The sequence below is a fragment of the Aotus nancymaae genome, unplaced genomic scaffold (assembly GCF_030222135.1).
Source record: "Aotus nancymaae isolate 86718 unplaced genomic scaffold, 86718_ANA_hifiasm-v0.15.2.pri h1tg000004l, whole genome shotgun sequence".
Taxonomy (NCBI): Eukaryota; Metazoa; Chordata; class Mammalia; order Primates; family Aotidae; genus Aotus; species Aotus nancymaae.
The window spans coordinates 36580113-36593939 of record NW_026988415.1 but is presented as its reverse complement, the minus strand read 5'-3'; the positions used below and the strand labels follow the sequence as shown (position 1 = coordinate 36593939).

The 13827-nt window shown below is 40.2% G+C and overlaps 1 protein-coding gene across 3 annotated transcripts in view; it reads right to left on the bottom strand.

The window, feature by feature from the left end:
• Positions 1 to 7762: 7762 nt before the first annotated feature.
• DCX (doublecortin) overlaps positions 7763 to 13827 on the bottom strand; it is a 112732-nt gene continuing 106667 nt past the window's right edge. For all 3 annotated transcript variants that reach the window (XM_012451754.3, XM_012451756.2, XM_064361700.1), the window contains exon 7: positions 7763 to 9393. In XM_012451754.3, the coding sequence (XP_012307177.1) occupies positions 9337 to 9393 (57 nt within the window). In that variant the 3' untranslated portion in view covers positions 7763 to 9336. The remainder of the gene's footprint in view (positions 9394 to 13827) is intronic.

Genomic DNA, 13827 nt, shown 5'->3' with positions numbered 1-13827 from the left:
TTTGTTTTTATGATTTTCAATATATTAGATGCTTCATGTGAGCAGATCCTACAGTATTTGTCCTTTTGTGACCAAAATGATTTTCTAGAAAGAGTTTATTTGCAGGGGAGTTCAGGATAGACCAAGGTGGATGAAAAGGATGTCATGAGAAATCAGAGACAAGGAGAACCTGATGGTAATGGGGATAAAAACTGTCAGCAAGAGGTCTAGCCAGTCTGATTGTTGTATCCAACCTCTCTTTGAATTAGAAACACCAAGAAGTCCCATTTCCATCTACTTCCTTTGTCTCCACTAGAGTGATGGTTATGGAGCCAGTTGGTAGAATACTGCTTAGATGAAGGATACATAATCATCTTGGTTCTTGGGAGTGCCTAGGGGATGCTGGCATCATTGCTTCTCCAAAAATGGGTCAGCTGGGAGCTGCAGAGTTGGCTGTCACATAATTGTGATGTTGGTCAAACTGTTTCCTTAAATCTCAGCCTCCTGGTTTTTGTTTGTTTGTTTCTGAGATGGAGTCTTGCTCTGTCACACAGACTGGAGTGCAGTGGCGCTATGTTGACTCACTGCAACCTCTGCCTCCCTGGATCAAGTGATTCTCTTGCCTCAGCCCCTCAAGTAGCTGGGATTACAGGCATGTGCCACCATGCCCAGCAAATTTTTGTATTTTTAGTAGAGACAGTGTTTTACCATGTTGGCCAGGCTGGTCTCGAACTCCTGACCTCAGGTGATCCACCCATCTCAGCCTCCCAAAGTGCTGGGATTATAGGTGTGAGCCACCACGCCCAGCCTCAGCCTCCTGTTTTCTATGTCCTTTTCTCCCTCCCTCTCCATCAACCTCTTCCCAAGCCCAGTGCTTTGTGTTCGCTAGCCCATTAAAACCTGATCTGTGGAAACTATGTAATCAGTCATTTATGTCTGAGGGTAAACAGATCTATGTGTTTCATCTCATAGAGAGTAGGTGCACTGTCAGCCTATTGAGGAAGAACAGCCACACTGTTAAGGAAATTGCATGAAACAGGTAGAGGTATTTTGGGAGATATGGAGTCTTTCTTGGGCCTCTGAAAACACGATACTAGAAGTCACTACCTGATGACACAGACTGACATTGGCCAAAGCATCTCATGCATAAAAAGAGGTCACATTATTCCTGCTAAACTCTGGAGGGAGATCTGAGATCTCATTTGTTGCAAATGTGCTGTACTGATAATTATGGTGTTTCTATCATACATTAATTCTCAGCTTCCTCATCTATAAAATTAAGAGGTTGGGCAAAATAATGTCTAAGTTTCCTGCCAGCTTGGACATTTTGTGGTTATATGATTATTGGGTCACGGTTTTATAAAAAAAAAAAAAAAAAAAAAAAAGAGAATGTCGGCCAGAAATATTGAAATCAAATTTTATTTTTGGAAAATGACATTACACACATCTTGCAAATGTACACAGAAATGAGGATGCGATGAAGAACAGAGCTTGAGAGCCAAAATGATTGCAAGAGCAGCTCTTTGGCTGCCTGGTATTGAATGCTGCAAATCTTCAGCATTCACAGTTCACAGCACCTTACACACATGGTGAACTTCTCTAGACAACCTTGAAGTCCTCTGATCCAAGAAAGCCCTCATTGAATTGCAGAGGGGGTGAGGGAAAGGGATATTACAGGCAAAGGAGATGAAAAGGGTCTGCTCCAGCTGGTTTATGGGGGCCTCACTAAACCTACCAGTCCACATGGGGACAGCAAACCAAAAAGGAGAATGCCTCTTGAAATACTGTTTTAAATCACAGCCTTAGAGTAGGTTAGGCATTGCCTGGGACACTGATAGTAACGCATTTAAACTCAAGCCCTTGTTTTTTATATGGCTGTAACTATTCTAAAAAGGTGGCTATAATCATTAAATATCTGTTGTATTTCTCTCCTTTTTTCCTTTTATTCAAATAATTATTGGTCACTGGTTAAGCAGGATCTTCTGAGTTCTCTAAATACCTCAAAACTGCTGTAGGGATAAGGAACATCACTACCTACTGTCTTTGGATTACATGTGATTCTGAAAACTATTCAATTCTGTAATGTAATCAAATGGCCAAATACATCCCCAGTTTGCCACTGAGTTTTACGTAAAGAGAAGTTGAGTCTTTGATCACAGTGCTGTTCCTTGAGAAATGATAGATAACTGCTGAGAAACGGTTGAGAAATGCCTTTTCCCCACATTTTGGTTTGTTTGTTGTTTGCTGACTTTACTTGGCAAGAATTATTGGGCCTCAAATCAGATATTTACAACCGTAAGACACTTGGGAGCAGGGGGAGGGAGAGGGCAAGAGGGGTAGGAAGAAGGACTACAAAGAAGAATATATTCTTTTCAGAGGTTAAAATGAGTTATTTAAGAAATGTGATGTACAATACCATGCATTTACTCTCCAAAGCTAGTCACTAGCAAGCTAACGCCTCTAACACTACAACCACCAATTACAGCTGTTTTGCTACAGTTACTCAATTCTAACTACAGCTACAGGGCAGAAAGGGTGGGCTGTTTCCATTTTAAACTTTCTCCCTTTGAAAATGGCCATAAAAGCATTTTCTGTACAAGTTTAATGGCACAAAAAGGTGATCAAAAACATTTTGAAGAACTTACCACACATGGGAAATGCAAAATTCAATCAAAACATGCATTAGTTGTATACAAGTCATAAGGGATCATTGGCTTCAAGCTGCAATATATTACAGGACCATACATTGGAGACATTTTGGCATAACCTCTTACTTGCTCAAACCCCTTTCAGATAACTTATAAAGAAAAGTCATTGGAAATTTTGGCATTCCATATGGCATTGCCAAGCAGTGACATTTCCAAGGGCTTTGCACTCTATTTAATAAATTAACACCTATGAGCTGGCTTCTTTAGGTCCACTGATTTCTTTTATATGGACTGCCTATTCAGTATCATGAACAGATGGTGTCAAGAGTAAATGTTTAGGTGAATCTAGTAATAGAAGGAAAACATACATTTCAATTAAGCAAATGTTTTTTTTATAGTATAGATTTGCTAAATAATTTTTTCATTTAAATCAACTCCAATTGCCTGCCAGTTCAGTTGAAACAACTCAACAGGTAGCAAGCCCCAAACAAAATTATTATAGAGAGTTTAATGTGTAATGGTAAAATTTTAAGCAATTACTCCCCCACCCTCATCCAGCCAAAACAAATGACAGGATAAATTACCTGTGGTCTCTCATTATATTATATTGCAGCTTTTAAAATTATGGGCAAATCAAACAAAATCAATTATTAGTATTTAGCTGATATAAATCCATAGGTGGATTTTTCTGTTCAGCTGATTATTTCTCTGAGCATACTTCACTGCTCCACGAAATGGCAGACTAAAAAGGAACCACAAAGTATTCTGTACAGTGCTTGGAAGGCAAAGACCTAAAGATACATGAGCAATAAGGAAACTGCTTGTGAAGATCTGCTGAGAGGGATTAACAATGAAAATGAAGAAGAAGAATGGGCCAGGATCAGGTTGATTCCCACCAGCATACTTCTGACTGGACTGGGGTAGGACCAGGGCTGGTTGAATTTGGAAATAATTTATCATCAGTCCCAGGACAAAAATCACAGGCTAAGAAGAGGCACATGCCCAATGCCTAGACAGGGAGGAAGGAGAAAATACAAATAAAGTTAATGAGAGAGAGAGAGAGAGAGAACTGAACAGGACAAAGGATGGATGTTTGTATTGTGGAAAGAGAGAATGATAACATGGAATATAAACTGAGAATATAGTAAACTAGACAGAGAAAGAAAAGTCAAAGAGACACACAAGAGGTAGAGTGGCAAAAAGCCATTGATTCCCTCAGGTTATTTACCCAGTAATGAGAAATACTAATGCCTTCAAGTCTTTGCCTTAGTTACAAGGTGACTTCTGTTGTGCCATCTGACCTCTCCCAACTAACCTGCCCTTCTGATCGGGAGCAGAAAGGTGCCTTAATTCCCAAGTGGAATTTTATACTCCCCTAGTCTCAGGCATCCAAGGTAAGAAACACCTCTGATTCCAGAAGGTGTTGAAGCCAATAAACTAAGGGATTAAAAAATTAGTCTTGTATGCTGGGCATGGTGGCTCACGCCTATAATCCCAGTATTTTGGGAGGCTGAGGTGGGCAGATCACTTGAGGCCAGGAGATCAAGACCAGTCTGGCCAACATGGTGAAACCCCACCTCTACTAAAAATACAAAAAATTAGTTGGGCCTGGTGGCACACGCCTGTAATCCCAGCTACTCGGGAGAATGAGGCAGGAGAATCGCTTCAACCTGGGAGGTGAAGGTTGCAGTGAGCCAAGATTGCGCCACTGCACTCCAGCCTAGGAGACAGATCTGTCTAAACAACAACAACAACAAAAACAAGTTAGTCTTGTCAAATGATAGCCAATGTCACACTAGCTAAGCCAAAGTGGGAGGTCTGCATAGATCCTTAACAAGGAAACAAGGCAGGAAGCAACAGTAAGAGGCTGGGGGTAAAGACCACACTAGACATTTGGAGATGAAAACAAGCTCTAGGGACCAGGCTTCAGAAGAAGGGGACAGAAGGCACCTTTTCCTGAAGGGATAAGTAGGCCAACATTCCCATGTCCCACCCCAGATGAGCTCCAAAACACTTATGCTTTACTTTTGAAACCAGTCTGGGACTAAAGGCCAAAGCCCTTGATGCAGTGAGAGCAATACATGAGTAGGGCCTGGAAATGGATCCAAGTGGCCCTATATGGCCAAGGACAGGTTTCAATCCCTTTTAAAAAAAACAGTGCCTTTTATTTCCATAACAAACTGGACCACTATAAAAGAAGTCATTCAAACCACACTGTCTCAGTGTTTCTATCTGGGGAAGTCTCTTGACACAGATGTTTCTGAGGTGGGTTGATCTTTGGGAACATTCCCATCAATGTGCTGGAGCTCATTTGGGGGATATAGGCATCCCTGTTCTCCTGTCCTAGGGATATGGATTTTTAAAAGATAAAAGTCATTTAGAATCAAATGTGTGGGGTGATTGGGAGCATCTGTACCCAGGGTATTGAAGGGACTAGGAGCACAGACAAAATTTTGTTCAAGGTAAGCACTGGATCACTGGTCTAAGACTTGGATTAGGTGATTCTAAGAAGAATCTCAGGGTTCCTTGCCTTCTTCAAATAGCTACACATCCACTTTCAGGTTTCTTGGTTACTTGAGACTGGGGAAGAGAAGCAGGAAGGATAGAGAAGTACCTAAGGATTGGGGTAAGCCCAGGAGGAGGTCTCTTAGAACTGTACTAATAAATACCCCCTTAGTTCCCAGGAAGAGCCTTGCGGCCAAGAATACCACGTGTTTGGACCCTTTTACCCTGGTTTCTGCTGTGGAAGGCCACAGGAGCAGTGTACACAGGAAGATGGGAAGAGTGTGTAGAGCACACAGCTTGCTATTTTGGTGCAAACACAGAAGCCAATGTTTAACATCAACCAGGTTACATTTTAGTCACAAAGCCCCTTGCTTATACCTGGAAATTGTCCCCATCAGAGCAGGATGGCTTTGGGGACATTGTGGATAAGTGCAACCAGAGCAAGACCAGGTTATTTTCTCTAGTTCATCTCACTCCCATAGTCTAAAAGAAATCATTGCCAGTGAATGGTAGCCACATTAGTTTTTTAAAATGTTGAAAAGCCATCTCAGAAAGTCAGGATGAACAAAGCTATTATTCCACTATTTCTTTCTCTACTCTGGAAACAAGAAACATTTCCCTCAGCCTGGAAAGACCAACCATTATGAGATGACACGAGGTGAGCTGACAGGGAAAACCAGTCTTCCTCCATTCCATTTTGGCAAGGTAAGAATTCAGGGGACTATTCACAAGGCTCCTCAAGATGGAGTAGTGCTCCCCTGAATCAGATGGACAGGGCCAAGGACCCCATTGTTCCTACTGGCCCTCGACGCCTCCCTCTCTTCGAGGACATCTGCAACCCATGTGGATAGGAACCATGTGAGTGCAGGGAAAAGGGGCCGTATTAGGTTGCTGAGTGGATTTCCCACTGAGATGAGGACAGCAGCATATGGCTCCAAGATGCAACATGACCCTGGGAAAGAATTCTCAGGAGCCTAGTAGAAGGCAATACTGCTTAGTGGGAAAAGGCCCTGGAATAAGAGCCAGGAGATGTGAGTTCTAATCCCAATCCTGCTCCAGCCAGCTGTGTGACCTTGGGGAAATTACTTTACCTCTGTGTCTTGGTTTCCTGGCATGAAGAATGAGAAATTTGGACTAGAGGAGTAGATGATGTGATCTTAAGGTTCCTTCCAGCTAGAAAACGCTATGATTCAATCTAGGCTAACACTAAAGTCCATAAGGACACAAAGCAGTCATGCTAATGGCTATCCTTTCCAAAACAGTGACGAGAAAAGGAGCTTTTCTCTCAGTTTACCCCTAGTTAACACTACTTATGAAGTTAGTTGTTCAGCCCAGCCCCCATATATACATTTCCCCTTCTTTGTCCCTATTTCTATTTCTGTAGGGAAGAAAAATCAGGAGGTAGGAACAAGCAAGAGATGGACTGTGTGTGTGTGTGTGTGTGTGTGTGTGTGTGTGTGAGAGAGAGAGAGAGAGAGAGAGGGAGGGAGAAGTATAGGGAGTGGTGGCAAATGCTTGCTGACTTAATGGTTGCTGACTGTGCAGAAATTAACACAATGGGACTTGAGTGGTAAGATTGGATTAGGTAAAATTAGGAGTGAATGACAGGGGTGGAGGAGCTCAGTTACACACAAAAAATAAATTTGCCTTGAAAAATGGTCCAATTTAAAATGTAATTAACTATTGGAAACTTGAATTTTGGACTACACCAAGCCCCACCCCCTGCCCCCTCCAAAATGGCAGTAAAGAAACATTTCCTTATAGTTGATTAAAAGGAAGATGGAAAATGTACTATTGTTATTGAAGATTGTTGGTTCAAAGGTTATCCTAAAGAAAATATGTCCATTTAGTATTTTCTAATAGTACATACACCACAATCAAGGAAATGCGCAGAGAGCTAGTGTGAGGTGCAGGCATAAGGAAATCTGGATTCTTCCTCTGGTTCTGCTCTTAACCAGCCTCCATTTCCTCATCTTAAAATAAAGGTGTTGGACTAAATGAGACCTAAAGTGAGACTGTGGGTGGAGTCCTTGGGGGGTGGGGTCTGGCCTGAAGTTTAAAATTAGGCCTCCTACCATTCCTTATGCCCATACCCCTAAACCAAGTATCACTTTTCCCCAATTAACTATGAAATGTTCTGGGAGGCACTAAGAAAACCCTGAGCTTCTAGAAAGAAATAGGGGCTGAGTCAAATGGGCTTATTAATGGTTTTGAATGGGTCTACAAATAAAGGTGGGGGGCAAAAAGAAATTCTCATCATTTGGGGTTCTTCAATGACCAATTTCACCAGAAACAAGTACTCCATCATCTCACTTTTCCTGAACCAAAAATGTTTCTGGTAGCTACAGACATCTGAAACTTGTCCAGGGGCATCTGAGCTACCCCTACCACCACTGGGTTCCCCCCTACTCAGTGCACAACAGCAGTGCCACCAAGTTGCCACCAATCCATTACAGGGGTGTTCTGTAGTATTTCCTAATTGTGAAGCAGCTGCAGATGCGCGCACACACACACACACACACACACACACACACATGCACCACCCCCTCCCACCACTGCCACACATACACACAGCAAGCTCATTCCATTTAGAGTGGAGGAACAACTGCAAGTCATTCAGTAGCCAAACAGCAGCTTGGCTTCGAATGCTGTGCCTTTCAAAATATCTGCACAATTACAAAGAAATAAGGAAACCTTCATATCTGCTAAAAGCAAACACAGAATTGGCATGCATGGCCTTCACTTAAATTTAGTTGTCTTTGCTATTATGGGCTATGATTACAGAAAAAAAAGCAGTGTTATAAACCTGTATCTCAAAAGACTGAGAACTATTTCAAATGATCAGTCCTTAGTAAAGAGAAATCCTTTCTAATGTTAAAGACAAGTGGATTTCTGTGTCTTCTGTATGAAATATTAGGATTATAGATAAAAAGAGTTGCTTAAAATATGCTGTAACATTTCGTTTAAAATATAATTAGAATGTCTGGTCCACGTTGAAATTATTAATGCAAGCATAACTGTTAAAAAGCTATCAAAAACTGATTCTATTGAATTGGCCTCTGCTATTCATTTTGTTTTCTCCTGGAGGTTACTGTTTGGCAGTGACAGCATAATTTCTAAACTACATTATTATTCTGCTTTTTTTTTTGGTAAATTTTCTTCATGTGTTTTTTAGACAAAAGAAAAGTCACCAGTTTACAAAAAAAGGAGCCCGAAGAGTTTGCTCCTGAAATACAGACATGAGTTTTTATAAAAAGGATATTGATTTCTTGCTATAAAAAGAGACTGAAAGGTGTCAGACCTGAAAACAAATTCTCACAGTGTTTTCAGTGTTGGCTGTTAACAAGGCATTCAATAGAACAGAGATAGATGGATACCATACAGTTCATGTAATCATGTGGTATGTTAGACAGCCTCCTAGAGGAATCAGGTATATGAAGTCCCTTACTCCAAACTCTTATCAATTGTTTATTGATTCCAAATTGCCTCAGTGGGGAGATTGACCAGGAATTCACTGTGCTTTATAAACTCTTCTGAAATGTCTGCAGTATTTTCCAATTCTGCTTATTCTCTTTTAGTTAACCCAGCACCAGGATCCTAAGCATCTGGTGTCACAATTTTAAGTTGCTGGTATTTCTCCCCATTGACAGCCAGAATTGGTGCTGGACAACAAACCCAGGCCTCAATCAGAGGTAAGGAGCGAGGCTGGGGAGTTGCCTTGCTGTCCTTCCATGGTCCTCCACCATTCTTGAGATCCAGAGAAAAGGGGCACTTGTGTTTGTCATTCTTGGATCTGCTAATGAGCTTTTATTCCCACACAAACATTTTAAGTGTTGTATATGTAAACAGCCCTCTACAGGAGGAAGACCATATGGGCAAAATGAGACAGGGCAAAAATAACGCAGGCACCTAAGCTTTCCATTGAAAGGTCATGAACTAGCACATTTTGCATTTCTGGAAGGTTGCCCCAAAGGATGGTAATCAATCTATCTCTCATAATTGGTAACTGTGGATCAGTGGCCCAGAGGAGAAATCACAGGAAAATAAACCCAACATATTACAGTGTGTTTTTCAAAATAACAACAACAACAACAAAATAAAAACTTGAAAGCACCAATAGCCCTGTTGGACACTTGAGCAGAAGTACCCTACTATAATGATAGGCTTGGATTTGTACTCTGAACTCTGAGAACTTTCCCCTCCTTTACATGGAATCGCCAAGCGAGTCCGAGTCATCCAAGGACAGAGGCAGGTACAGGTCCTATAAGAAGAGAAGAGACAAAGTTAATTCTCCTTTTCTTGATATCTTGAGCTCTGGAGTGGCTTTTAGTTTTTTTATTAATACTTTGTTTAATTTTTACATTATAATTATAGATTCACAGGAAGTTGAAAAAAATGTATAGGGAGTTACCCTTTTATTAATGTACCCTTCACTCAGTTTTCCCTAATGGTACCATCTTGCAGCTTAACATGCAATAATTTGTGTGTGGGGTGTGTATGTGTGTGTGTGTAGTCCTGTGCAATTTTATCATGTGTGTATATTTGTGTGACCATCACCATAGTCAAGATATGGAACTGTACCTTCAGCACAAGGCCCCCTTGTGCTACCCCATTAGAGCTCCATCCAACCCTCCCCTCATCCCTGAGCCCTGGCAACCAATAATCTGTTTCCTATCTCTGTAATTTTAGAATTTCAAGAATGTTATATGAATGAAACCATACAGTATATAACATTTGGGATTGGCTGTTTCCATTAAGCATAATTCCCTGGAGACTTGTGTAAGCCATTATGTATCAAGAGTTTGCTCCTTTATGTTGCTGAGCAGTATTCTACGGTATAGATGTGCCACAGTTTGTTTAGCCACTCACCTGCTGAAGCACACGTTGAATGATTCAAGTTTGGGGCTATTACAAATAAAGCTGCTGTAAACATTCCTGTATTGTATAAGTTTTTGTGTGATCATACATTTTCATTTCTTTGGGACAGACACTCAGGAGTAAAATTGCTGAGTCATATGGTAATTGCATGTTCAGTTTTGTAAGGAATGCCATATTGCTTTCCAGTGTGGCAGTACCATTTACAGTCTCACCTCCCAACAGCAAAGTATTAGTAATTCAGTTTCTCCACATCCTCTCCAATATTTGATGTTTTCACTATTTTTTTTATTTTGCTCATTCTTGTGGATTTGTACTGATATCTCATTGTGATTATAATTTACATTTCCCTGGTGGCTAATGATATTTAACATCTTATCATGTGCTTAGTTTTCATCTGTATTTCTTCTTCAATGAAATGTTTCTTCATGATTTTATTCATTCCTGAATTAGATTTTTTTCTTACTGGTAAGTTTTAACAGTTATTTTATATTCTTTAAATAAGCATTTAATTGGATATTGGGTTGCAAATATTTTCTTGTCTTTATCTTGTCTTTTCACATCTTCACACCGTTTGCAGGGTCTTTGGCAGAGCAAACATTTTTAATTTTGATGAGGTCCAATTTACCCAATTTATCAGTTTTTAATTTATGGATTTTACTTCTGTTGTCAAATCTAAGAATTATTTGCTTATAATCTATCCTTAGTTAATTTTTGCATAAGATACGAGATTGAGATCAAGAAACTTTTTTTTGACAGAGTCCCGCTCTGTCACCCAGTCTGGTGTGCAGTGACATGATCTCCATTCACTGCAACCTCTGCCTCCCAAAGTCTAGCACTTCTCCTACCTCTCAGCCTCCCGAGTAGCTGGGATTACAGGAGCTCACCACCACGCCCAGCTAGTTTTTTTATTTTTAGTAGAGACGAAGTTTCCCCATGCTGGCAAGGCTGGTTTCAAGCTCCTGACTTCAAGTGATCCTCCGCCTCAGACCTCCAAAGTGCTGAGATTACAGGCATGAGCTACCGCACCTGGCCATGACACTTCTATTTTTTGCCTATGGATATTCAGCTGCTCCAGCAGCATTTATTGAAAAGACTTGTCTTTCCTCCATTGACTGACATTTGCACCCTTGTCAAAATCTGTTGTGAATACATACGTAGTTTCATTTCAATCTTCCAGAGAATTTTCAGGCCCTGAATAAATGATAGCTGGGAAAATATACCACATCTACCTACTTTCAACTTATTTTCTGCTGCTTCTAGGAGTTGGGATTCCTGGATCCAATACTGCCCCAAGCCTTATCTCTGTCTTGAGGAGATGGCAGACTGGAGACGACATGGCACTGATTTTTCCCATTGCTCCAAGGGCTTTATTTGAAGATCCTTGTGATTCCTACATCTATGGTCTAAATTCATGGTTTTTAACTCTCTCCCTCTCTCTCTCTCTTCCTTCCTCCCTCTCTCTCCCCCTTTAAATCCTCTATTCAAATTAAATCTTGCATGGAAGCCCAATACATGGCAAAATCTCACACAGTTCTACCCTTCTCACCTTCCCCAAATGGAACACAATATGAAAATCACATTTTTTCCATACATGCTATCGGTAAGATACCAAAGAGAACTGGAAAACACAGAATCAATTCTATGGCTACTTTACAGCACCCTCACCCCCACCACCTTGCCACTGCTGTAGTAACATAAGGAAAAGAACTTCAGTAGAGGATTGTTCAATAAAATTGGAGAATTTTATTCTCCTTAAGGTGGAAACAAAAGCACCAATGAGGAAGGGGGACAAGAGTGGCCGAGAGAAGGACTTATTTATCTAACACTGAGAATTTATCTAACATTGGAAACGCTTTTTGCTGAGAAAGAAGTGACAGGAAAACTTGTAGGCACCTTAGAATGAAAAGAGGAGTAAAGCATAATCAGAAACCTAAGGTTTAGTCCTGGATAATTAATACCATGACATTGAACAAGGCTTTGAGTATTGGTTTCTTTATCAGTGAACAATATGTAAGTTCTCTTCCAGCTGTGAGACTATAATTTGGGAGTCCTAAAGGAATATTGAATGATTAAGAAACACAACAAAGGCAACTACAGCAAATAGACTTAGGTCTCGTCAACCTACCATTCCTTCACTGTAAGTCAGGGGTTGGCAAATTTTTCTGTAAAAGGTTAGATAGTAAATATTTTAAATTTTCCTTGCTGGTCACATATGGTCTCTGTCACATATTCTTCAATGTTTGTTGGGGTTTTGCTCTTTTACAACCCTTTAAATATGTAAAAAACATATTTTAGATGGGGGGGGTCATCCATGCAGAAATAACCAAGGCACAGGCAGGATTCAGCATCCCTGTTCAAAACTACCCAACAAAAGTTTCTTAGAAAACTGATAAACAGGTAGGATGTACAATATACCAAGGAAATACTAGAAATGCAACAAATACATGTAAAATGGAATTGAGGCAAAGCGGCATACAATGTAGGTGCATCTCTGAAGGGATTAATTCTGAAGTACTGGAGTAAAGTGAAGATAGTCAAAAGTATCTTTGAGCTCTGGACTTCCAGAAAGGTGGTATAAGACCCTCTGAAAATCTGTTCCTCAAAAAATACAGTAACACTGGAAAAATTGTCAAAATTAACTTTTTCAGGACTCTAAAAGTTAACCAAAAACTTGGAACAGTCCGAACAGTGTTGAAGAAAAACTGATGAATCTTGTAAAAACACTAAGATTTTTGGTGTTTCGACTTGCCCTATTTCCATTTTCCCTCTCTCCAGCTCCATGGTAGCCTTGAAAAATGACAGTCACAACTACAGTACCTGTGAAAAACAGCAACCTAGTAGTTACTTGAGGATGTAGTTGGGGATTTGGAGCTCCCCAAATAACCCATTCCCAGAGAATTGTCACTCTTTGACCTGTGCGGTAGCTCGCTGGAAACTCCCATTTGCCAGGTTCTTTTTTTTTTTAAGCTGACTCAGAGCACACTCTCTGTGAACAGCCTTTTCAGGGGACATTGATCAGTTGCAATTGTTTAAAAATCGTAGCTGTATGAGGAGGAGGGCAAAAGTTGGGGCAAATCAAGCTTCTGAAAACCTTAAAAGGAATAATGTGTCTATAGGGATAATAGACATAGAATAATGTATCTATAGGGATCTTTGAAAAGCTCAGACATATTCCTGGGAATCTAGAAGGCCAGGCACAAGTTCAGGACTGGGTGTATTGTTAGAAAAGAAGTGAGATGGCCCTAATCTCTCCACACTGGCTGACCCTGAGGCCCTGTCCAAGCAGCAAGAGAATGCTAAGGTGGAGTTGTAAAGTGCCTGGCAGAGCATTGAAATCATGTCCCAACACAGGAAGAGAGCCCCTCGGCAAAGGCTGGGAGTCTTACTGGATCAAGGCATTTAAGGAAAGCAAACAAAATTATCCTTTTCATTCAAAATTATCATTATCACAAATAAAGAAGAAATTAAAGCATTCCCAGATAGACACAAAAATTCATTGCTAGCAGACCTGTCCACAGAAGAATACAAAGATAATCATCCACAGAGAAATTAAAGGACACTAGAAAGTAATTCGAATCCACATAACTAAAAGAATAGTAAATGTGTAAGCAAACACAAAAGTCAGTACAAATTTATTTTTGTAATTCTTTCTTTTTTAAAAAGTAAATTTTACTGTGTATATTTGAAGTTTGCAACATGATGTTATGGGATACATATAGATAGTAAAGTAGTTACTATAGTAAAACAAATAGTTTTTTTTTTATTTTTTGCTGACAAGAGCAGCTAAAATCTACTTCCTCCCTAATACGATTTTATT